Source organism: Esox lucius, chromosome 14 (assembly GCF_011004845.1).
Source record: "Esox lucius isolate fEsoLuc1 chromosome 14, fEsoLuc1.pri, whole genome shotgun sequence".
Lineage (NCBI taxonomy): Eukaryota > Metazoa > Chordata > Actinopteri > Esociformes > Esocidae > Esox > Esox lucius.
This window is the reverse complement of record NC_047582.1, coordinates 3,321,863-3,348,241: the sequence shown is the minus strand read 5'-3', so window position 1 is coordinate 3,348,241 and position 26,379 is coordinate 3,321,863. Positions and strand designations below refer to the sequence as shown.

General features: G+C 39.1%; 2 protein-coding genes and 1 long non-coding RNA gene across 21 annotated transcripts in view; 2 read left to right on the top strand and 1 right to left on the bottom strand.

Moving 5' to 3' along the window:
• Nucleotides 1-2,315, top strand: part of nedd4l (NEDD4 like E3 ubiquitin protein ligase) — a 92,643-nt gene extending 90,328 nt beyond the window's left edge. For all 18 annotated transcript variants that reach the window (XM_034296813.1, XM_034296812.1, XM_034296811.1 and 15 more), the window contains 2 exons: nt 575-647; nt 958-2,315. In XM_034296813.1, coding sequence (XP_034152704.1) covers nt 575-647; nt 958-1,060 — 176 coding nt within the window. In that variant the 3' untranslated portion in view covers nt 1,061-2,315. The remainder of the gene's footprint in view (nt 1-574; nt 648-957) is intronic.
• Nucleotides 2,316-6,905: 4,590 nt separating this feature from the next.
• On the top strand, nt 6,906-8,995 carry LOC109616552. The gene is made up of 2 exons (XR_002197743.2): nt 6,906-7,325; nt 8,362-8,995. It is a non-coding gene; the product is annotated as an uncharacterized LOC109616552 (long non-coding RNA).
• A 614-nt stretch (nt 8,996-9,609) lies between these two features.
• alpk2 (alpha-kinase 2) lies at nt 9,610-25,933 on the bottom strand. Of its 2 annotated transcripts, XM_010864901.4 has the most exons (11): nt 25,894-25,933; nt 21,659-23,440; nt 18,972-20,568; nt 18,621-18,768; nt 17,732-17,859; nt 17,328-17,375; nt 16,866-17,164; nt 16,540-16,628; nt 11,331-11,548; nt 11,001-11,049; nt 9,610-10,879 (listed from the first exon to the last, which is right to left on the bottom strand). In XM_010864901.4, exons 2-11 carry the CDS (start codon nt 23,249-23,251, stop codon nt 10,678-10,680), a joined length of 4,371 nt encoding a protein of 1,456 aa, XP_010863203.2. In that variant the 5' UTR covers nt 23,252-23,440; nt 25,894-25,933; the 3' UTR covers nt 9,610-10,677. The 2 variants fall into 2 exon arrangements, with proteins under 2 accessions (XP_010863203.2, XP_012992448.2); XM_013136994.4 differs by lacking the exon at nt 25,894-25,933 and having other exon boundaries at nt 21,659-24,274.
• Nucleotides 25,934-26,379: the final 446 nt, after the last annotated feature.

Here is a 26,379-nt window from a genome sequence, read left to right as displayed (position 1 = left end):
TTAAAAACAAATACACACTTGAAACAATACCCTAACCACATCATAATTGATGTTACCTTGCAAAAGATTATGCGCCCCAGAATATACGTAAATATATAGCTTGGACATTAATTCCCAACCAAGGTCGCAACTTTTATGGTTAACACGAAATAATGCATATATTAAATGTCTGGTGATATTTATTATAAAACTGTGTAGCGAAAACCTTTGTACGATTGCTCAATGCAATTAACCTGTGGGCTGCTTCTCCTCACCGTTTGCCTCCACTCTAATTCAGAAACGTTCAGCACTGCAATCCCCACCCCCCAAAGTTCCGCTACTTTGGGAAAGTACTACCCCCCCCAAGCAGGGACTGTTTTAGGGGTAAAATATAGTCCCCAGAACTTTATTTAGACCCTGATTCTTGCGGTATGAACACAGTGAGTTCCTTGAACGGTTCCTGGGTAAAGTTCCAGCGGTGGAAACGTGGCTTTAGAGTGAGGAACCATCTTAACATGTAAAGTTAAAAGAACTCCATATACCAAAAGTAAAATGAGTTTGTTTGCTTAGTACTGTTTCTCCCCTGTCATGTCAGGTTCCAATGGGCCTCAGCTGTTTACCATTGAACAGTGGGGAACACCTGACAAACTGCCTAGAGCACACACCTGGTACGTACTATGCGCACACACACTGTCCTGCCGCTTACCATAATCTTCAACTCACTTAATCAATTCTTGACATAAGCAGGTGTTGCTTCTCTCCAAACATGACATTTAAACCCAAATCCCAAAGACTAAAGATTTGCCTCACTAACAGAACTTTTAGCCACCTGTTTTCTTGTCCTTTGTGCTTAAAAGGGATTGTCAAACTTTCATTAGAATCAATGCTAACACTTACAATAACTATATACTGTTGTTAATGCAATTATTTTGAGTTAGAAATTTCTCAGCGAGATGAAGTCTTATTTCTCTTCACCAGCTTCAACAGGCTAGACCTGCCAACCTACGAGTCGTTTGACGACCTGCGCGAAAGGCTGTTGATGGCTGTGGAGAACGCTCAAGGCTTCGAGGGGGTCGACTAAAACCCCTACCATCTGTCTCGGCTGAACACGGCATTTCAACAACAATAACAAAACTGCCACAGAGCATTAAAAAAAACAGCGGACTAATTGTCATTCAACAGCTGCAGACAGTGGCCGTAACAGGTTCAACCTGGCTGTGCTAGCATAATGTATGCACATTGATCAACTGGCTACTTTGAGACTATACAGTTTCATACTACAGGGACATGGCCTTAAGAGCCATGACTTTCTTTCTGTCTGTCTTCTTTTATGACAAGGTGCTGGAGGAACAGGGGCAGTGCAGCCGATGCAAAAAGGTGCACCCCCTGTCCAATCTGCAGTGCTGGAATCTCATATCTGATGCATTTTGAAATATGAATCTCCTGTTGTTGAAATTTACACCCACCCAGTCTGTGCTGTGGAGGGCATGGCCTTAAAACCGCTGGTTTCTGTTTCTGCATTCTATACAAGACGATTTGAAGTCACTACACCTACCGTCTTCACATTAACCTGCTGGATCCTGCGTCAAATCATTAACGAATCCTGAATCGGTTTATCACTCAACTCCTCAGCAGGTTACCTTATTGCTACATTACCATGATAACCATAGAAATGCCAACCGATCAGAGATTCACCAAGCCTAACCACATCTTGAATGCTCACCTGTCTCTCACTGTTCAACTACTATACCTGCCTGGTCCCACCTACTTACCTACTGTGCATTCCTATCTGCCTGTTTGTAGAATTCCATCTTTTAGGAGGGATGGAAGCAGTGGGAAATTCCTCTCACTACAAGTACTCTTTTTTTAAATCTTATTTTGCAAGCCAAGAAGGAATGGGGTCATTTTTATTCAATTTTTAATATTGTTATTATTGTCGTTCTTACGTGTATTTGTACTGATGATAAACATTGTTTACTATATTGAAAATTTAAGGAGGTTAATGTGTGTTGATGTGTAAATCGGGCCCTTGGAAACAGTGAATATCCATTTCAACCAGGGGATTGCTTATATCGTAACACGGTTATTGTAGTGCTATGAAAACAAACGGCATGAAAATGTATATTGTGTTTGCGTTTGATTACTTAGTAATTGCAAGTATATTCTCCTTGGTTTCAACTAAAGATCCTTCTTGTGATGGGGTGTGGGGGCACCTTGTCGATTAGTCTGGAATGAGAGGTTTGCGTCACAATTATGATATCAATGTGGTAATGCCTAACCCTCCCTCTTCATAATGCTGTAAATTATTTCTCGATTTTTTTTGTTGTTTTTTTATATATATATACATATATATATATATATGTATATATGTATATATATATATAAATATATATATATATGTATATATATATATATATATATATATATGTATATATATATGTATATATACATATATACATATATATATATATATATATATATATATATATATATATATATATATATATATATATATATATATATATATATATATATATATATATATATGTATATATATATATATATATACATATATATATATATATATATATTGTGTGTGTGTGTATATACATATATGTGTGTATATATACGTATGTATGTATATGTGTGTATATATACGTATGTATGTATATGTGTGTATATATACGTATGTATGTATATGTGTGTATATATACGTATGTATGTATATGTGTGTATATATACGTATGTATGTATATGTGTGTATATATACGTATGTATGTATATGTGTGTATATATACGTATGTATGTATATGTGTGTATATATACGTATGTATCTATATGTGTGTATATATACGTATGTATCTATATGTGTGTATATATACGTATGTATGTATCTATGTGTGTATATATACGTATGTATGTATCTATGTGTGTATATATACGTATGTATGTATCTATGTGTGTATATATACGTATGTATGTATCTATGTGTATATATACGTATGTATGTATCTATGTGTATATATACGTATGTATGTATCTATGTGTATATATACGTATGTATGTATCTATGTGTATATATACGTATGTATGTATATATGTATTAAATCTAATAATAGAAGTATTATTAATGAATGACACATGAACATGAAGCTGAACTGTGAGAGAAAGCTGTGATTTCCATTGATAAGTCTGCGAGTTCTTACAATATAAACCCCCAAATGGCTATCTGGGATACAACCTTTAGTTTATTTTTTATAGTTATTTTCTTCAGTCTTTTTTCGTTTCTAACACAACTGAACCTAAAGGGCACTTTATCCATCTCACTAAAGGTCATGTTGCCTACCTGCCTGTCGTATGTTGTTCATCATTAACTTGAATGTGATTATTTTTCAATGAGAAAGAGCACTTGTTTTACCTAGTGCAATATCTAGGCTGCTTCTAAAATGTCACATTGTTCCCTGTAATGTGTGATACCCTGGTCATAAGTAGTCCACAATGTAGGGAATAGGGTGCCATTTGGGACGCGGTAATATAGTCTATAAATCTGCCTGCTGCTAATGTATAAAGTGACAGTTGTGAAGAATTGGATCTTCACACTCGTCTTCACTTCTCCCCTGATTTTGTCTTGCTCTACCGACCGTGGTTAACTAGATTACTTGCACTGTCCCTTATGTACTTGTTTTTTTAGTTACTTTCTGTATTCTGAAGGGGGGGGGGGGGGAATAAAAGTTCACTTTTCAATTCCAAGACTCCACAACAAGTGCTTGCAGTTCATATAACTTCGTTCAAATTAAAAAAACATGGAAATATATTGTAATTTGTGTTCGGTGTCGTGTGAAATGGTTGTTCTTCCGACAGCACAATTTCAAATTGTGAAATAGTTCAAACAATACTTCATTCTTAGTTTGTTTACTTTGTTTACTTTGTTGTAATTGTGGCTTAGTATAAAATAAGTAAAAATAATGCCTTTGATGTCAGAGTTGAAAATAGATAAAAATGTCAGTGTTGAACATACATCGTACCTACCTACAGTGGATATAAAAAATCTAAAATTCTTAGTTGCATCTCAGAGCAAAAGCCTTGGTCCGCAGAGAGCTTTCAAAGCATCAGAGGGATCTCATTGTTAAAAGATATCAGTCAGGAGAAGGGTACAAAATTATTTCCAAAGCATTAGATGTACCATGGAACACAGTGAAGACAGTCATTATTAAGTGAAGAAAATATTGCACAACAGAGACATTACCAAAAAACTGGAAGTCCCTAAAAAATTTATGAAAAGACAAGAAGAAAACTGGTCAGGGAGGCTTCCAAGAGGCCTACAGCAACATTAAAGAACTGCAGGAATATGTCTGGCAAGTACTGGCTGTGTGTTGCATGAGACAACAATCTCCCGTATTCTTCATATGAATGGGCTATAGGGTAGGTGGCAAGACGGAAGTCTTTTCTTATAACGAAACAACATCCAAGCCTGGCTGAAGTTTGCAAAAACAAACGTGGGAAAATGTGTTTTGGTCTGATCAAACCAAGGTTAAAACAACACTGCACATCACCCAAATAACCCCATATCCAAGGTGAAGCATGGTGGTGGCAGCCTCATGCTTTGGGGCTGTTTTTCTTCAGCCAGAACCGGGGCTTTTGTCAGGGTGGAGGGAATTATGAACAGTTCCAAATACCAGGACATTTTTGCACAAAACGTTCAGGCGTCCGTTAGAAAGCTGAAGATGATGAGGAATTTCACCTTTCAGCAGAACAACAACCCAAAGCACACATCCAAATCCATAAAAGCATGGCTTCACCAGAAGAAGATTAACGTTTTGGAATGGCCCAGCCAGAGCCCTGACCTGAATCCAGTTGAACATCTGTGGGGTGATCTGAAGAGGGCTGTGCAAAGGAGATGTCCTGCCAATCTGACAGATTTGCAGCGCTTTTGCAAAGAAGAGTGGGCAAATATTGCCACGTCGTGATGTACCATGCTCATAGACTCCTACCCAAAAAGACTGAGTGCTCTTAATAAAATCAAAAGGTGCTTCAACAAAGTATTAGTTTAAGGGTGTGTACACTTATGCAACCAGGTTATTGTGAGTTGAAAATTTTTCTCCCTCAAAGATTTGTATGATTTTCAATTGAAATGTTCACGTTATAGGTCACATTCTGACATGATTTATTTTTGTCTAATTCTTTTACATCACAAGAACCTAGCATTTTAACAAGGGTGTGTAGACTTTTTATATCCACTGTATAATATACTGATATTTCCTTTTTTTTCAGGTTATTAATATTACAATTTGTGACTTTTGTGCCTTTAAACTATGGCTGTTAAACACCAAGACGAGACTGACAAAAGAAAACTGAATTTTTTTTGGTAATACTTTGATGCCTAAACCTAGTAACATCATATATGTTTAGCAAATTTTCCACAAACATTTTAGTTGCGTTATTTATCTTAAAATATACAAATTTAGCTATCACTGATTTCACTACCATGAAGAGGGCATTCCCGAAATTACTTTTCTGTGTGTAAGGGCGCAGCCATTGTGACATTTTATTGAGAATTGTGTCAAGTTATATAGTGATTTCATTGAGTCCTTCTATCGTTCAGTAAAAAGTAATGGCCTAGGCCTATGTTATACCAAGCTTGTGATGCTTGTATGAGGGAGCCTTTTTGTCTGTGTGTGTGTGAACTTGTTTGTTCGGTGAAGGGAACCTAGTTCATTCACACAGGCAATCTAGGACTTATCTGCTCCAAGGACAAGCAAATAAAAGCGGCCTGCTTGTCCTGGTACATTTTATCAAGCACACTCTCCCTCTGCTTTCGCTCCTCTCAAAAACCAGGAATCAAAGCCTCCCTTCAGCTACCCCCTGGGCTGTGACTAGACTCAGGGCTTTACTGGGTTGTGTTTAGTATCATTTAACTTTTTGGAAACTGGGACAAACTGAATATGTAATAAGGACATGCTAAAATGTTCACTACAGTATTGCTAACTGAAAACAACCTGGGCTGTGGAAAACATCTGACCATGACCTGCTACATTATTGTGATGTCCTCAACTACTACATTAGTTTTCCACAAAAAATTTATGAGTTTGGTAAAGAGGAAAAAAAAGTTTGGTGCTGTGTCACTACAATCAGTAACCTATCAATGACCCACAGAGCTCTGGATTTCTTTAACCTGTTTGACTCCTGTCTGGACAACAAAAAAATATTCTTATAGTAACACATACAATGTTACTGATTCAATGTCAAATTGTACCAAACCTTTTGTGGTAATTTCACATACAATGGGGTTTCACTTGTGAACTACTGAAATATTGTCTGCTCTGTTCTAATGGTCTGTAAACTCCAACCAAAAATTAGATCTAGACATATATATCGCAGACACAAGCTCTATCTAGCTGTCTGAAATCAAACAGTTAAAAAATGGGGTTTCTAATAATGGGGGTGTCCTCTGTTCAAAATATTTCCGAACCACTGATACCATTGCAGAATTATATATTTTTTTAAGACTTTGGAACAATGCAACATCAAGACAATATATTGTACTTAATGACTCCGCAATTCATATTTGGTGACAAGATTACAGCTGTTAATTCATAATTGGTGTCAGTTGCTGACAGGAGGAACAGAGTAAAGCTTCAGGATCTTGGAACCTGGAGATAAAAACATTAATGTGGCTACTTTAGGATAAACCTTAAGGTTTATTTTGCTATTCAATACCATAAAGACTGAATACGATTTAATATAATGAGAATAATAAACATGGATGAGTGCCTGTTTTCCATACCATGGCAGTGTGATTACACACCCCACCTCTCCCTCGGTTAAGTCAGGGTCAATCGATACGTTCCTGCAGCTTATCACTGAGGGGAATTAACTGTTTGTCTAAACAACCCCCTCTTAGGCTACATAAAAGGGAAGGGACGGGATCGACACCATTTCTGAAAGCTGTCACTGTCACACACCTGTGTCTCTCCAAGGAACACACCTGCATCAAGCCACCATGGATTGATGCAATCCGGACTGGACCTGTAGGGCTTCTTGGTCTTTGCTGGAGAGGGCGGATCGCTCAGATGGGATAGTGGAGGAAGAGACCGAGCCTGTCTGAAATGTCACCCTATATACCTACACCAGACTTGAGATGAACAGATTTAACATGGACTTAACAAAAATGGATTTAACTCACATTTATGGTCTTAGTTCCATGTCAGGTTGACTTATCTCAAGTCTGAATAGGTCCAATGTAATGGAATAGGGTGCCATTTTGGACGCATCAATCCTGCCCAGGAGGCTACAAAGTGGAATGAGAAGAGAGAACCCAAGATGGTCCCCCAACATATAGTCTTATGGTGAGTTACCAACTTTAGTAGGATCTGAAGGAGAACACGTCCTCTAATGGTAGTCAGAAACTCAAGTCAACAGTATTAAGAGGCCCTTTTTATAGCTGCCTCTACAGTTTCTTTGTAGAAATGTGTAGGTGACTTGGTGATAATTGTGATCAGTTCTTCTTACATGTGTACACTGACAAGATCAGGACAAAGGACATGTTTGAGGCAGGTATGAATAATGCTAGGATGAAGGAATAGGTGCTCTGCTGAACTGATCAAACTTCTGTCTTGGAAGTTAGTTAGCAGTTGCAACATAAAGCAGTGAACACATACGTTTTCATTATTTTTCATGCTGGCCCATTGGAATAGAACCCACAACCCTGGTGTTGCATGTGCCATGCTCTCACTTTTACTTATGTCCATTGCATTCAGGATTCCTTTCCCTCATAGGGCTGTGAATGTGTGTTTGACTAGCAGCCGGTTTATTCACATAGCTGAGTAGAGCCTTAGCGTAGCTCGGTGGTCACATTATTGTGTTAAGAAAAATAGCCCTTTGCACAGCTTACCCCAGCTATATATATTTTCATCTGAGTCATTTTAGCAAATTATCCTGTCCAAAGTGACTCAAGATCTAGGAGTGACAGGGGTTAATTATGACCGTTGGGAGTAAAAGGTTGTCGTATGTACTGTTAAGTGGCTTTCTCACTAGTCATTAGTCAAATTTAAGATTAGGACTGAAATACATTTCATAGGTGGTAGTTCCTACATTAAAACTCAGTCAACCCCATCTGTAGGCTACTATCTGGATCGGGAGGGGTGTCGTAATTGGCTGTTTTATTATTAAAACATTTTTACAATTTTGGGGGTTGATGTTTATGCAATCATTTATAAAAATATAAAAAGTCACACAACCCTTGTTGTAAAATTCCTAGTATTTTTTTTAAATGTATTTACAGTAAAATATTCCTTTAAAGAAACTTATCCAGCAAGCTGTAAAAATGAGGGACAAATCTTCAACAAAATGATTCTCTCTCTACCCCTTTTCCTAACATCCCAGGTATTCACTGATACCTTCCATCATCTTTATCCTCTGAAGCTGTGGAGTGTGACAATGGTGTTTGTGTTATCTGTTATCAAACGCCATTATCACACTAAATAGCTACGGTTAGAAGAGAACAGCATCATACTATCCAATGCCCTGAGGTCAAACAGAGTTACGGAAGGTTATGTGCAGTTCCAGTCGGCCAAATTAACTCACTGTGATTTGGATTTATTCATGTATCTCTATAAGCATTGATAGTCCAATATGGGATTTAAGTGATTGTTGCATTTCTTTTTTATATCCGCTGTGGAAAATGTTGACTACAGAAAGTCTTTAATGTTTGCAGTTTGAGTGAAGTTTGTACCGTCATTTAATAAAACATGACAATTTGTTTCAAGGATATTTCTTATCTGTTTAGATTTGGTCATATGATAAATGCAGTAATAATGTAAGGGTAAAATAACATGACAAAACATAAGCCTAAGGTTTGCTGACCAATGTGAACTCTGTTCAGATGCAAGGTTTTGTGTTACTAATATGAAGACATTGTGATCTTTTAGTCAGAACATTTAGTTTCATGTGACGCTAAAGGAAAGCTGTATAATGTGCTAAGGGTCTATGTTGTTGTCAGTAAATTCAAGTGAAAACATTCTAAGTGTAAACCTACGTTCTGTTCTTCGGTATCCAGTTTAATGATCATACAGTGTGACCTTTAAAGTTTAAATTCCAGTTAAGTCATCGAAATGAGTCTATGAGTTTCAGGTTTCAGTAGGTGTCACTGGGGTAGAGTAACATTTCCTAGGATACAAATGTGGAAGGCCTTAGGGAGTCACTGATTTTCAGCCAATCAGCCGAGGAGAGAAGGCCACATGCTGCAGCCAGCTCAGAAAGTTGTAGAGTCCATATGCACACGTAAACACAAACATTTGCAGAACTTTCCCTTCACTAATTAAGCCAGGATACACCCTAACATTGTCCCAGCAAGTTTATAAGATAGACCTCACACATTCACTTCAGTGTACCCTAAAGTCACAGAATAATGTCTTGCAAATAATCAAACAAAAAGTATTAACTTATTTTCACAGTAATCTGCACTAGGTAGTGTCTCAATACAGTAAACCCCAGTATTCAGTAGGTCATTTGGATAATTTGTTTTGAATTGTTTGAAGAAATCCTGATTGTACATCAGTACTTGTGATAACGTGACCATTGGAAAAAACTGCTACTGCACAAATACTGCAATTAGGTTAAATTGAGCCCTTAGAGAAGAAATGGCCATATGGCACGGATACTTAACCTTTCTCTGTGGGAGGCAGAGTGCAGCGGTAGCATAGCTGACATTCTGGCCGGGCCAAATAGATTAGACAGCTGCCTGGGGACGTAAAAAGGAGTTATTTGGGGGTGCAGTAGTGTACTCTGACTGGTCCTGTTTTTTTCTAATTGCCTCTTTAATTACCTTTTATTATTTTAGTTTCAAGTAACAGAACAAGTTGTAAATGGTCTGAACATTGATCCTTGCATCTTTTATGTTAGTATTTGTGAACCAAAAATGTAATCTCAGCATAAATCAATAGCTTTACTAAAGCAGTTACATATAATGCAGTATCAAATTGAAAAACATATTTCCGTAGATACATTTATCATCTGAAAAACCTCTAATGTCAACACATCAACAAATACATAAATTATGAACAATATATATATATATATATACACACATGCACACACATTTTTACATTTCCACTAATCAATAACAAAGATTATATTCTAGTCTTATGCTTATTCAGTACATATATATTTATATATGTGTGTGTGTTTGTGTTGTATATGTGTTTTCTGCATTTCCTAGCAGACTATATACTCTATCATTGTACAGTTAATTATTATGTTTGATACACATTCTTGAATCAAAAGAGTGCTATGTTCAATGATAATTTAAAAACACAATTTAAAGAAACAACATAGCCTCAAACTTTCCTACCTTATAAATATACATGTTTACTGTACCATGATATATTGAACAGTACTTCTGCCCAACGAGATGAGAAACCTTTTTAAGTGAAGGAGACAAGCTATTCCGTGACACAGCATAAAGTCTAGACACAGTAGTTGATTGACAAGTTCAAGATACAAATCGATCTTCATCCATCCGATAACCAGATACCCAGGTAGCATCGTTGTTTTGATCTCTTTGAGATCATTTTTATTTTACATTGTAACTATTTTCAAGTGTCTCTCGCAAAACAGATCTATATTTCAATGTGACAAACATGTTACCAAATGTTAAGTCAAAATTAATAATGCGTATTATTTATAGGTCACAGTTTATCATCAGGATTTGCTCTTCAGGGTGGGTCCGGAAGCCTTTTTCTTCATAGCAGATTGGGTTGGCTTGGGTTTGGGGCCAACAGCCTTTTTAGGTTTTGGCTGTAAAGATTTTAGTCCAAGGATCTCACAGTATTTGTTGCACAGATGCAAAGCTTTGAATTGGTCGATGAAAGACGTGGCACAGTTTCCCTTAAACCCCTTGTATCTAGAAAGACAGAAATGTTGCATAAAAAAATTGTTACAGTCAGTAGAAATATAAATTATTACATTGTTTATGTAATTTGATAAAAATCATCAGGTATTTTTTTCTTGTTTCCCATACTCACCCTTTCTTACAGGTGGCTATTCCGACATCTGTTAACCTCATGCCAACTCCTAGAATAAAGATACAGTACAAGAAAGTATTTAAACAAGTGACCCAATGTATATCATTTTAAATGTAGTTAACATTAAAAAACACACCAATAGAGGTTACGTAAAATACAGTATAAATGTATTAAAAATCTTTCAATTTAGATTATTATAAATGTAGTTAACATTGAAAAACACACCAATAGAGGTTACATAAAACACAGTAAATGTATAAAAAATCTTTCAATTTAGACTATTATAAGCATAATTTAAAAAGTATTTGTTTCTGCTTGGGCTGTAAGTACCTTGCATATCTGTGACGAGCAGGTTACCCTCAGTATTTTGATAGACCCAGTGCTGGAAAGCACAACACTTCTGTCCTGCCTCAGAATCTCTTCTCTTCAGATTGATCTCCTTCCCGTCCCGGACAGAGTACTTTACGAACTCGCCCATCAGCTCCTCCTCAAGGGTGGCATACGGGATGTCGTTAGACGGACGGTGGACCAGGTATATGGGAATGATCCTACAGGGAGGGGAGGAAGAGTATGTATATTTTACTGTAAAAATGTATGTCAGACTTCTGGTGACATGGCATGATATGTTAGCAACATACCGTGGCTCCCATACTCTATACAGATATTCAGTATTTTTTCAGGCATTGGTGTTTTTGGACAAGAAAGTGGTGGAAGACGGAGCAATAGGTCAGATTGCCCCGTTGCAGAAAAATATGTCCACCCAATGCATAAAGACCTTTGCAATATGCCGGAAGTAATTCATTGGAGCACTCCTAAACTCTTTGTTGGGAATGTTGCACTGGATTTCATAGTGTTCAGAGTACTTTTATTTTTTGCTTTATGAAATGCCACTGGATGATCATGAAAGACTACAGTTAGTTGAAAAGCAGTTTCCCAAATAGCAAGTGTAATAAAAACGGTTAGGGTCTAAAAATGTCAAGTAATAACAAAGAATCAGCATTTAGGTCCTGTAAGTTGTGAGGTGGGCCCTCCATGGTTTAGAACTGTTTGTCCAGCACATCACAAATACGCTCAACTGGAATGAAGTCTGGGGAATTTGGAGTCCAAGTCAACACCTTTTTGTTGTGTTCCTCAAACCATTCCTAAACCATTTTTGCTTTGTGGTAGTATGCATTATACTGCTGAAAGAGGCCAATGCCATCAGGGAATACTGTTGCCATGAAAGGGTGCACATGGTCTGCAACAATGCTCAGGTAGGTGGTACGTGTCAAAGTAACATCCAAATGAATGACAGGACCCAAGGTATCCCAGCAGGACATTACCCAAAGCATCACACTGCTTCTGCCAGCTTGCCTTCTTCCTTTAGTTCATCCATGTGATGTAAAAGAGAACGTGATTCATCAGACCAGGCCACCTTCTTCCATTCCTCCGTGGTTTTCAGGAATAGATATTAACAAGCCTCACAACTGGAGAATCTTACAGCATTACAGCCAGACTTACTGATGAAAAATAATATGTCTTAAATCATAGATTTCTGTGGTTGGTCCACTGCAAAGTGAAAGCCATGGATTTCTAACTGGTCAAGCAGACATACATTTTGAGGATGGAGTTATGTAAATGGAGAAACTCCATGGGAGTGTTGGCAGACAAATATAAAAGATATGAAGTATACTTGTTGTTTGACCCATAAACAGAATGGACCGAGCAATGATGGTGGACATACAGTGGGGAGAACAAGTATTTGATACACTGCCGATTTTGCAGGTTTTCCTACTTACAAACCATGTAGAGGTCTGTAATTTACACTCACCTAAAGGATTATTAGGAACACCTGTTCAATTTCTCATGAATGCAATTATCTAATCAACCAATCACATGGCAGTTGCTTCAATGCATTTAGGGGTGTGGTCCTGGTCAAGACAATCTCCTGAATGTCAGAATGGGAAAGAAAGGTGATTTAAGCAATTTTGAGTGTGGCATGGTTGTTGGTGCCAGACGGGCCGGTCTGAGTATTTCACAATCTGCTCAGTTACTGGGATTTTCACGCACAACCATTTCTAGGGTTTACAAAGAATGGTGTGAAAAGGGAAAAACATCCAGTGTGCGGCAGTCCTGTAGGTGAAAATGCCTTGTTGATGCTAAAGGTCAGAGGAGAATGGGCTGACTGATTCAAGCTGATAGAAGAGCAACTTTGACTGTAATAACCACTCGTTACAACCGAGGTATGCAGCAAAGCATTTGTTAAGCCACAACATGCACAACCTTGAGGCGGATGGGCTACAACAGCAGAAGACCCCACCGGGTACCACTCATCTCCACTACAAATAGGAAAAAGAAGCTACAATTTGCACAAGCTCACCAAAATTGGACAGTTGAAGAATGTTGCCTGGTCTAATGAGTCTCGATTTCTGTTGAGACATTCAGATGGTAGAGTCAGAATTTGGCTTAAACAGAATGAGAACATGGATCCATCATGCCTTGTTACCACTGTGCAGGCTGGTGGTGGTGTAATGGTGTGGGGGATGTTTTCTTGGCACACTTTAGGCCCCTTAGTGCCAATTGGGCATCGTTTAAATGCCACAGCCTACCAGAGCATTGTTTCTGACCATGTCCATCCCTTCATGACCACCATGTACCCATCCTCTGATGGCTTCTTCCAGCAGGATAATTCACCATGTCACAAAGCTTGAATCATTTCAAATTGGTTTCTTGAACATGACAATGAGTTCACTGTACTGAAATGGCCCCCACAGTCACCATATCTAAACCCAATAGAGCATCTTTGGGATGTGGTGGAACGGGAGCTTCTTGCCCTGGATGTGCATCCCACAAATCTCCATCAACTGTAAGATGCTATCCTATCAATATGGTCCAACATTTCTAAAGAATGCTTTCAGCACCTTGTTGAATCAATGTCTCATAGAATTAAGGCAGTTCTGAAGGCCAAAGGGGGTCAAACACAGTATTAGTATGGTGTTCCTAATAATCCTTTAGGTGAGTGTATATCATAGGTACACTTCAACTGTGAGAGACCGAATCTAAAACAAAAATCCAGAAAATCACATTCTTAATATTATATATTATTTTTACTATTATTATTATTGTATTTATTTATTTTAATGCAATGGTCATCTGCAATGTGAAAATTACTTTATTACTTACCAAATGTAGTAGGTTTATAGGTGATATTGCTGAGATAATGATCGTACCTCACATGTGTTATGGTTAGGATGAAAGATACAGTGGGGAGAACAAGTATTTGATACACTGCCGATTTTGCAGGTTTTCCCATTTACAAAGCATGTAGATGTCTGTCATTTTTATCATAGGTACTCTTCAACTGTGAGTGACGGAATCACATGATTTTTAAGTAATTAATTTGCATTTTATTGCATGACATAAGTATTTGACATCAGAAAAGTAGAACTTAATATTTGGTACAGAAAACTTTGTTTGCAATTACAGAGATCATACGTTTCCTGTAGTTCTTGACCAGGTTTGCACACACTGCAGCAGGGATTTTGGCCCACTCTTCCATACAGACCTTCTCTAGATCCTTCAGGTTTTGGGGCTGTCGCTGGGCAATACGGACTTTCAGTTCCCTCCAAAGATTTTCTATTGGGTTCAGGTCTGGAGACATAATTGGGGATGCTTTTCTGCAAAGGGGACAGGACGACTGCACCGTATTGAGGGGAGGATGGATGGGGCCATGTATCGCAAAATCTTGGTCAACAACCTCCTTCCCTCAGTAAGAGCATTGAAGATGGGTTGTGGCTGGGTCTTCCAGCATGACAACAACCCGAAACACACAGCCAGGGCAACTAAGGAGTGGCTCCGTAAGAAGCAACTCAAGGTCCTGGAGTGGCCTAGCCAGTCTCCAGACCTGAACCCAATAGAAAATCTTTGGAGGGAGCTGAAAGTCCGTATTGCCCAGCGACAGCCCCGAAACCTGAACCGCACATTTGAGATCTACCTAGAGTGGCTCGATGATATTAAGGTCAGGTGACTGTGCTGTCCGCTCGAATCTTCACCTTTTTCTGCTGTAACCACTGGAGGGTCAAATTGGCCTTGTGCTTAGGGTCATTATCGTGCTGGAAAGTCTAAGAGCATACCATGCGCAGCTTTTGTGAGAAGAATGCCAATTGTCTGCCAGTATATTCTGATAACAATCTGCATTCATCAATTTTCACATGGTTCCCTGTGCCTTTTAGAGCTCCCTGTGCCAGATCCTGTCAGGCGTGTCAAGGTGTATGTCTTGACATAATGGTGGTGGTCTACGGAGAGTTCCTTGGACTTCATGGCTTGTTTTATGCTCTGACATGCACTGTAAAGTGTGTGGCCTTATTAAGACAGTCAAGGATGACCAAATGTCACAGGATGCATCCAAGTTCAATTCGGAGTGTCATGGCAAAGTAGACATTGTATGGAAACATAATGTTTGTGGACTAATTATGCCTTCAACGCCATTATACTAAAACTACTACAAGACAAACTCTCTCAGCTGAATGTGTTCAGCTCCATCTGTCAGTGGATGACAGAATTCCTGACCAACAGCACTGAGCCACACATGGTTGCGTCCTGTCACCCGTTCTCTAGTCTACACCAATGACTTCCTTTAACCAAACATCAGTCAAAGCTCCTCATGTTTGCACATGAAACCAACATAGTCAGTCTAATCACTGATGGATATTAGTCTATTTACCATGGAGAAGTTAAAACTTAAGGACAAAACCATGCAGGTAGTGGTTGATTTCAGGAAATGCACCCCAGCTCTCCTTGTAATATAGGGATCAACTGTTTGTTCAGCTCAATAGTTCACATACCCAAAGACAATATTCTCCCACAATCTCAGGTGGTACAACATCACAGCAGTCACCAAGAAGACGCACAAGTGGATGTACCAATTACAGCAGCTGATGCCAAGTGCATGTGTCCATTCTCAACTCCACCATCACTGTTTGGATTGGATACTAATTTGAGCATGGCAGAGAAACTGCAACAGGTTGTATTGTCACCAGCGGGGATCACAAGGAAGCCTTCTACACTCCATTGAGTTTTCACATGACTCCAGGGCAGAACAGCATGCAGGAACGATCATTGTTAACCAACCCGCCCCGGTTACCTATTCTTAAAAAAATTATTAGGTCAGGCAGACATTACCAGTCAATCATGATCAAACAAAATGTAAGTTGACTTTCCCCACTCTGTTGCTCTTAGCAACTGGCCAACTGTCCCACAGAGGATACCAAAGCCAACTCCAAACTCTGCTTATGTGTGTCTAAATAGTCGGTACAGTGGAGGTGCACATGAACTGTAAATGAATGTGTTATTACTCACCACTCATATTATTATTTTATATGCTCACAACATATTGTATATGATTGTATGTCAACTTTGCTTTGATTTGCAAAGGATTTTCTGACCCTATGTGTTGTCTAACACTAGCAGCACCAAATGCTACAGTATTTGTAAATGTACTTAGTGCTAAATACATATAACGGTGATTCTGATGTTAATTCAACAATGATGACATACTCACTCTGGAACCTCTCCAAAGGTATCTTGTGTCTGGGTCACAGCTGTCCAGGCCTTGATGTACTCTCTAGCTGTATTCTGAACATGGCACTCCTGGAATCATGCAATGCACATACATAGTCATAGAATTGATAGTCATCCATCCACATCCATAGTCATCCATGTCCCCTATTATGTATAATTTGTTATAACCATAATTCTTTACAAAAAGAAAACAATTTAGAAAACACTACAAATCCAATTAGTAACTTGGAATATGAATTTGGGTGTGCTTAAGGTTCCACAGGGCATCATAACCCGAAGTTTGAAAAAGGCAAATGCTCTGCTCACCTCCACGGCCAAGTTGTAATTTTTCTGAACCAGCTCCTCATTATTCTTGGTCCCGTAGCTAATGGCATTGTGTACTTTCAGAACACACGGGTGGTTCTGGGTGAAAACCGTCACCATTCCAGCCTGGAGCCGGGTTCGGAAAGCTTTCCGGTGCATACCCTCACCAAAATGTTCCTTCTCAGTCACCAGACTGGCTGACTGGTTCTCCCCAAAATACTGGTCTGACAAGAAGTCCTCTTTGAACAGCAGACAGCAACAATTCACGGCTTCCTCTTCACCCAGCATCTCAGTAGTAGTAGCTGAGGTAAAGGATTTAGAAAGAGCCTTGAGCATCCAATATAATAGTAAATCAGCGTAACATTTTGCACAGACGAGGACAAATTATTTTTGAACTTGTACTGACACCATGTCCCAGAAAAAGTACAACCTCCAGCTGAAATCCAAATACATTTCTCTGCTTACCTGTGGTACTTTTCTGGGGAGTAGCAGGGATCACAATTTCACTTAGAACTATAAATCAAACAGAAAATATTGTGAGAGATATTAACATGTAAATGGAAGTCTTAATTAAGTGGTTAGAGCATTAACTGAAAGCTCTGTAACTGAAAGGTTGCTGGTTTGAATCCCCAAGCTGACGAGATTAAATTTTTTATGTTGTGCTCTCAAAAAAAAGCAATTAGCCCTAATTTTTCCAGTAAGTCACTCAGGATAGGTGTCATCTAAAACGACAAAAATGCATGGTCACAGGTCAGATAACAGTTTGATTCATTATTATAAATTGTATGTCAAAGAGCTGGTGAGTTATCTTTCCAATGTATCATGTAACAACTCCAATGTGAGGCTTAATTGTGACCTATATGTCTTACCCTCGTAGGTGAGGAGGTAGTCTAGGACGACAGATCCATGGGAACAGATGAGTCTACAACTATACTTCCCCAGATCTTTATTGGAAGCCTTGGTGATGGTGAGGGACACTCCCCTCTCATCTCCAGCACTATGGAGTTACAGAGGGGACAGTTGAAATCATCATTCTATAATATCTGTACTATATATCCTGTGGTGATGAGAGCCTCCCTATTAGGACCAGCTTTGAAACGCACTGGCGATGAACCTGAGGTGTAGAGTCTGCAATGCTACTGGGGATGCCCAACCTAATGTATTTTTCTAAACAGGATTTGGTTTCCACTGTCCAATAAGCTTCATGAAGACAGCTCGCTGTCAAAATGTTGGTTCATTATGAATAATAAATGACTAGCGGCTACATTCCTTTTATATATTAGTCTCTGATCAAAATCTGACACACATTGTGACTCACTTTCCCTGTTTTGATACAATTTAACACAATTATTATAAAGGTTGTATTATGACAAATGATTTTGCAAAACACTCGTGACCGGCTGTTTTCCAACTATGGAGGTTTATGGTAGAATAACAGTAATATATCATCTGCACAGTTGAATCACAGTATTACATAAAAATGTGCACCTTCCTCCCACTCCCAAGTCATGGCTGAATCATCATCATCACATATGTCTGCAAAAAACTGGTTTTCACTTTAGACAGGGAAAGACCACCACCAAGTGGTAAAACAATACTTTCAAATATTGCAGTAACTGTTTCAGTAACTCTTCAAATTCAGATCAGTTTCAGTACTAATATACTTGAATCAACTGTGCCAACTAATCATTAAAAAAAAGTTTTTTATATTGAATCCAAAACGAAGTGTAACCTCATGGGCAGTGTAACCTAATGTACCTTCTCTTGGTCTCAGCCAGGACATCTCCCTCTCTGGTCCATGTGACAGTGTAGTCAGTAAAGACTGCAGTGAACTGACACCACAGATCCAGGCTCTGAGGGTCATCAATTACAGACACTGCCTGAATGGGCTGCACCACTCTGGGCACTGGAGAACATACACATGAGATGTTTCTCAATGAATTAATATAATTTCTGAGTTGTAATGGTAGTATTAGACCTTGATTCAAATTGTATTTTTCTATGGATAGGGTTGGAAAGTGCCAACCCTATCCATAGTGCACTCAAGGTAGGCCACATTGTTTAACCCAGGTCTTTGTAATAGTACAGTTAACAGTGGTGCTTTCTCACCTTCCTTTGGAGCTTGCTGTGTTCTTTGTTTCAGTACTTCACTGTAGGCCTTCCTACGAGTTGTGTCAACATCAGCCTCCTGTTTTCTTAACTTATCAAAAGATAGACGACGCCGCTTGATAACGTCATCGTTGAGCTTCTGACCAAAAGGAGTGGTGGACAGGAGGCCCTTTGACACCACATCATGAGGTGTAGCGCTGTCCACACTGGTGGCTACTTCTTTCATTGGAAGCTGTTCTTGCTTGCTGTCCAAGTGAACATTGTCCTGTTTACAGGAAATAGCTGCTGTAGACTTATCTTTGATTTTCCAAGCCTTGGGTCCAAATTTGGCCTCAAAAATGTCTATTTTCCCTTTGGTGGCAGCCTTTGGTTTAGCCCCATTCTCCACCCCAACTAGAGGCTGCACCCCCACTCCTTCGCCTTTGGCTGTTGTATTCTGGGGGTGTTTCCCAGGGTGCTTTTTCTTCCCATGGGCTTTGGTGCTGGTGACCGTCTCCATGACTGCCACAGTTCCATTGTCACCATCCTCAATTGTAGGTACAGGATCAAGCAGTATGTTCTCTTGTGGTTTGGAGCCCAGCAGTGACTTTCCTTTTTTGGAGTGTGTTCTGGTTTTATTAGGCATCTTTGAGCCCCTCTTTAGGTCCGCTGTTATAGAGTTGTTGGGTTGCTTATTTTTGTCTGACTCTATTTGTTTTAACAAGGATGTCCTGGCATCTAGAGGGACCTTTTGGTCTAGGGTGACATAAGCAATGCGTTCCTTCTCTGAGATCATTACATGATCACTAGTGACAATGATACAATTAGATAATTCTTTACTGAGTAAGCTGACCTCTTGAGGAACCGTACTGTTTTTCTTTCTGTCCAGAGACCAATGCTCAGCTGACGCCTCACTTGGCGACGATGATGTGGGAAAGTCTTGGTTTACATTCCGAACAGAGGAACTGGTCAACTTTCTAATCTGCTCCTCGGCTGTTTTGTTATCACAACTTATATTACTCTTCATTATTGTAAATACATTTTCTTCTTTGTTTTCCGTAGATGTCCTGTTATCATTAATCCTTCGGAAACAGGTGGGCAAAACAGGCAGTGGGGGTATTTTAGGTTGTAAAAACACACAACTCAGACCCTTATTATTTTTGAATAGTGAGTTCTTTGTGCAGGTTTGGATGTTGACCCCCTCTAAGGCACTGTTTGTATGGCAGGAGAGAGATTGGCCCAAACTGTGACTCAGAGGATCTAAAGCCATTACAGGCATTAAGAACTGTGGATTTCCCCCTTGACTTGATCTCCCATGAAAGTCCTGTGGGTTAGGCAACACATGTGCATCCTCATTAGTGTTTTGGGATAGTGTATCTCTGTTTCCGAGCACTTGTGTGTACCTGTTAGAGTGGGTAACGAGTTGAAACTCCTTCTTCTGTTGAAGTCTCTTTTTGCCACCAAACATGCAATCCACCTCAGGATCTTTGCTACCGGAGGGGTAACCAGAGATATTCACAGTCCTATAAGTCTTTTCTTCATCTTTCTCTTCCATGAATAAGCCACACGGCTGCCAGATGCTGTCTTCTGTCACCTTCCGCAATGCATCTTTAACGTGCTTAAGGGGCAGAAATGTTTCAAATGTGTCAACTGTCATTGCTGAAGGTTTATCATTCAATGATTCATTAGTCCAGGATTTATAATAAATAAATAAAATGTTAGTTAAATAGTAAGTTTAATTAATAAAATAATAGTTAGTCAGTAGACAAAACATGCTTACAGCCTAATAGAGCATTTGACCATTGACCAAAATGTTGCTACATCAAATCCCTGTGCTGTCGTTGAGCAAGAGAGTTAACCCAATTTACTCTGGATAATAGTGTTTACAAAATGCTGAAATGCAAAACAGTTAACTTTGTTCTCTTAGATTGTCATAGACATACCTTGCCATCAAACAACTTTCCGATTTTTTTAAACCTTGCTACTTTAAAAAGGTGGGAGTGGTCTATATCAATATCCCTGTTAAAGGCAGCAGACTACTAAAAGCTCAAAATGTTTAAACCAATCAGAGCATTCTACCATCTGCTCAGGCCTTCAACCCAGTGAATCAGTATTGTGAAAATGCTCTAAAGGTGTGTGTGTGTGTTTGAGTGAGTGAGAGAGACAGTCATGTTACACTACTCAGCTATGCTGCCACCTCACCCCATTACCCCGTTTGACTCTCCAACTAACACTTGTGGGAGGTGTGCTACTGTCATCAAACACAACACTATATTTAGATAGCTGTCCTGTCTATCTGAATGTTTTCTAGGCCTCGCGCTTCCTCCCCTATACAGACCAAGCTGTCAGTCTCAGTACCAAGAGATAAAACAGACACAACCTTTGAAGGGTCTAACCCAGGGTGACTCAGTATGGAACATAATGCAACAACTAGTGTACTCTGTTTCAGATAATACCCAGCTCTTAGTGCTCTTCTTACAGTGTCCCACTCTGCTCTCTGTCAGTGGTGCATGTGATGGTATGTCTACTAGTTTTGGTAAAATTGTTTTGCTTTGCTGTGTGGTAAGTGTTTTTGCAAAACAAAAGAGTGTGTTAAGATTGTGTTCCCATTCACCACAATAAAGGTGTTAACAAATCCATAATTTTGTATCAAATGCTACAGTTGCTTAATCATATCTACAGCAAATTAAATCCACTCACAAACTTACCTTTGACATTTGTGGCTCTGCAATGGGGTTTTGACTCTGCAATCTGTCAACACTGTCCTCTTGTAAATAACTGCCTTTCCTATGGCTAATGTCAATATCTTCAAACAGGTCTTTCCCCAAAGGAGCAGTTTCTGTAGCCAAGTCACCGGAGAGAGCAGAGGAAAAGGAAAGGGACAAATGAGCAGGCGCCACCTCAGTCATTTTCATCTCCAGCCCTAAGACTTTAGTGGTTGGAGAGGCAAGCGTGTCCGATGATGACCCCAATGTTGAGTGATTGTCCCTGGGCTTGGCAGGGCAGCCATCCCCGGTGATCACCGACTCTCTTCCAGGCTCTGGATCCCACTGCTCTGCTGCTGATATACACCCAACAAGGAACTCTGTCTCTGTGCCTTCCTCTTGTCCTTTCCTGTCCTGGAGGTTACCTAACAATAGCAGCTCCACTGGCCCAGGGACGTTAAGGGTCTTCGGGCTGGACTTGGGTTCAACTGCCTGGTCTTGGATGGCCATACGCATTTGTGGATATACCTGCTCCTGACCCTTCTCCTGAGCTTTTGTGAGTGCAGCAGTGCCTGTAAAGTCCTCAGGCTGCAAATCTTCTTCTGTGAATTTAACAGTCCAGTCAGAGAGTGCACTGTACCAGCTGTCAGTGGACATAGACCTTTCAACAGGTGCTATCGACAACCACTGGTCTGAGTCACTGCCTCCCTGACCAATAGCTACTTCTGTTCCTTGGAGGAAACCTGACCCCTTTGTGTTATCTAGGCATTCTGTGACGCTCCTTCTTCCGACAGGATAACAGCTCTCTTGATCACTGACTGAAATAGCCCCTTCCTCTTCTTCCTCACCTGCCAGGGTATGGTACTGGCATGTGTCTAGCCACAACTCTTTAGTACTGTCATTTTGTTCCTCGGGGGGCTTTAAACTAACCCCCTCTATCCCTTGTTCTCTATTTGTACAGCTCTTACATAATGCCCAGTAAGCATCGACAGGTGGTGTAGCACCATGGGGGTCACTCTTTAGTTTTGTCTCTAACCCCTCCTTCTCACAAATCTGGCATTGGTGCTGCAGGGGTCCAGTCACCAGATTCTGACCCTGGTTGGTTAAGACATGCGTGTTAAAGAGATGGTCAATCACATTGTCCTCCATGGAGTCACCTTTCTGGTTAATCCTTTGCACCTCTTCAACAAGTGGAAAAACAATATCCTGGGGAGACTGGATTAAGACATGTGGGTCAGGGTCAATGGTGTCAGCCTGGGTATTTGGGTGATAGAGTACTGGCTCCATCACGTCGACAACGACACCAAGACCTACACTATGTGTCGCTTTGTGACAAGGAAATTGGGGGTGCACAAGCCCCTTGGGGGTATGGATTAAGACCAGTGGGTCAGGGTCATGGACGTGGTTCACAGTTTGAGTTTTTAGGTTAGCAGGTATGGGCTCGAGAGAGCTGGCATCTTCTGTCAATCTGGAGCTGGTGCAGGGGTCAAAACTGGTATTATAGCAGGGATCCGGGTCTTGGGAATTGGATGAAGGCTGGGTGTTTGGCAATGAGGTTGATATGGACTCTATAGTGTCAACACCATCTGTGTCCATCTCTGTGAGGCTGGGAAAGCAGAACGTCACTGGAACTTGGGAATAGGGTGCAGGCTGTGTTCAAAGCTGGGCAATATAAGTGTCTGTCATTTTAATGTTGAGCTCCAAAAGCAGGGAAATACATCCTTTCCGTTGTCTTTGACTGCTCCTTCATCCATTGTTTCCACCCTGAATTAGATGGTTTAACACCTGTTAAATAAATATAATGAATGTTATTACTTACAATTATGCAAAATAGTATTTTCACAGAACTAAGCCTTATTATTTGGCGCCCAACGAGCAATTTGGGTTAACAGTTTTGCTCAACGACAGGAAAAATGTGTTACCTTGAAAGCTCAGGAATTCTATTTAGCAACCTTTTGGTTTACTAATCATATGCTCTAAACCAGGGGTGGGCAAACAAAGGCAATTCCATCCAGTCTGCGGTAAGTAATAAAATAGTTTTGAGGAGAAGGAAAAAAGAACTCACCAACCCAATCTGGATGTGAATCTGGATTTAAATGTGAATCTATATTTAAATGTGAATCTGGATTTTATTTAGACCCAGATTTAAATTATGTATAACTATATAAATGTTTTAATCACTGCCCCTTTCTGGCCTGCAAATCATTTATGATTAACAAATTACAAAACAAATGTGGCCCTCGACTAATTTCAAAATCCAGATGTGGCCTACCCTAACAGTTGCCCTCCCCTGTTTTAAATGATAGGCTATATGCCACTCTGACCTCACAGTATGTAGTCAACTTTCTGACCACTCAAATATCGATAGATCTTCCTTCTCCCTTTATCTCGGCAGATGTCCATTGATTTATCTCGGCAGATGTCCATTGTCTCCCTCTAGCTGTCAAGACGCCTATAAATGGATTACTTTATAAACTCTTATAAATTAATCTGTCAACAAATTAATTATAAATAAATGATCAGCCACTTGAAGTGGTTTGGTGGGGATATTTTAGTGAGCTAAGTGGGTGTAATCGCTAGTTGTATCTGTGTAAGTGTTGGTGATTATAACAGTCAGGCAGACCTGAGGCGAGTTCAGTTCAATTACGTAACTGTTTATACTGAATAATATATTTCCCAAAATAAATGAAATGTTCTTGAACAGAATTTGTGGTACATTTTCTCTATTTGGTGGATGTGGAGGGGTGTGGCTTAAAGCAATGAGTGTATTTGAAGTGTGGTGACAATGCTGACAGCATTACCAAACCTACATTCAAGACCATTTATATTTAAGTAATTTAGCAGACTTACTTATCTAGGTTGAATTACACTAGCGAGTGCATATATTTTCATAAATTTTACATAGTGGCCCCCTTTGGGATTTGAACCCACAACACTGGCATTTCAAGTGCCATGGTCTTACAAAGTGAGTATTGGGGAAACCTCGCCGGTTTTTCAACTTCCCATTCATTATTCCACTTCAATTTTTTGTACTCAACTCATGCCTAGGTTCTGTTGTGGAAATTGCGCAATTGATTTCTCCTGTCTTACCTACCATTTTCATAGAACTATTTGGAATTTAGAAATTGCCATCACAGTTCAAATACACTTAAATTACTATTCTTTTTTTTAAACGTACCACACGTATCCCCTTCTGCGCCCCTAATTCTCCCATCATTAAATTCATCCAATACCTTTCATATCTCCAGCTATGATAGGTAATAAATAATGCTATATAGTAGAATTTCTTGCATATACAAATTGCCCTGATAATGCAATTAGATCAATTATGTACTATTATAAGTTCTGACACTGATTAAATCATGCTAGAAAGGGATGCTGATGTAATATTGATTGGAGTGACGCTGGCTTCTAAATAAAAAGATGCCAGTCCTATTGCTTCCGGAAGTGTTGTAAACCTTTGACTTAAAAAGATATTGAGTGCTAAGAACCTACTGGATATCTACATTTCGTTAGGCTTTGGACCTCCAGAAAGTGTTAGTGAGATTAGTCAGAGTTTGATCTATTCTGTCATTAAAAAAACTGTCACTGCATGCCTGCATACTAAAAGTGTGCGTTCCATCAAATTGCGTTGTGTTGATTCCAAGTCTACCGTCCACACCAATCCATAAATATTGTATTTTTACAGCTCATTTAAAATTAGAATAGATTTGAATAAATATAATATAAATGTCTGCCATCTTGATATGGTATCTAAATACAATGTTTCCTGTAAAAGTAAAAGGTATAAAATATATAAATTGATTGTAATAATATTTAAAATAAAAGTAATATTACGTTAATAAAATAGCCAGTAATCATTGTCTAAAAGTAAACAGTTAAAAATAGCACCATGCTTTTTAAAGATACATCACAAGTCAAAAGACATCATTTAACAATCTGTCAATCTATATTAATTAAAGAACATACAGTGTCAAATTTTTTTGAAAGATTTATAAATATTAATAATTAGTCAAAACCTTTGCCACTAACACAGTGAAAACAAACAATACAGAATTAAAACCAGACTTTAGGATTACCAAAAATTACTTAAATCTCAAATGAATCAAGACAACTGGCCTCTCATATACAAACACTGATATCAAACCTTACAAATCCATACAAACACAATGGCAACATAAAAACATATCTGTGTAATTGGCTACCTTGTATATTATTGGCAGTATGTTTTTACGTACCTTAGTTTTATCTCTATGGCTTGATGAGAGAAGTCTACAGGCTCAAAGTTAAAGCTTCAGGGACTATTTTTAACCCCCCCCCCCAGTACAAAGTCAGTTACCTGATAGCTGGGACATGTGCAGATCCTAAAACCTAACACCAAACATCGATATTTGCTTCTAAAAATACATAACTGTTTCTCTATATAAGTGCAATGCCTTAGACCAGAGTCTAAGTTGTGAAGTAATGTACAGTGCTTCTTGAAAGTTTGTTAAATAAAATCCTTATTTACACCCTAATTCGGAATAAAGACATTCCAAATAGAGAACACAAACAAAAACATATGTTAATTATTTATTTATTTATTTGCATTTAACTAATACTCAGATTTCATGTGTGTAAAAATATGTGAGTAGTTAGCACTTTTGATGATTGATTGACAGGTGGGCAGGACTTCAGGTTTGGTATGTGTGACTTCCTGTGTGACGTATGCTCGGGAGTGGGAC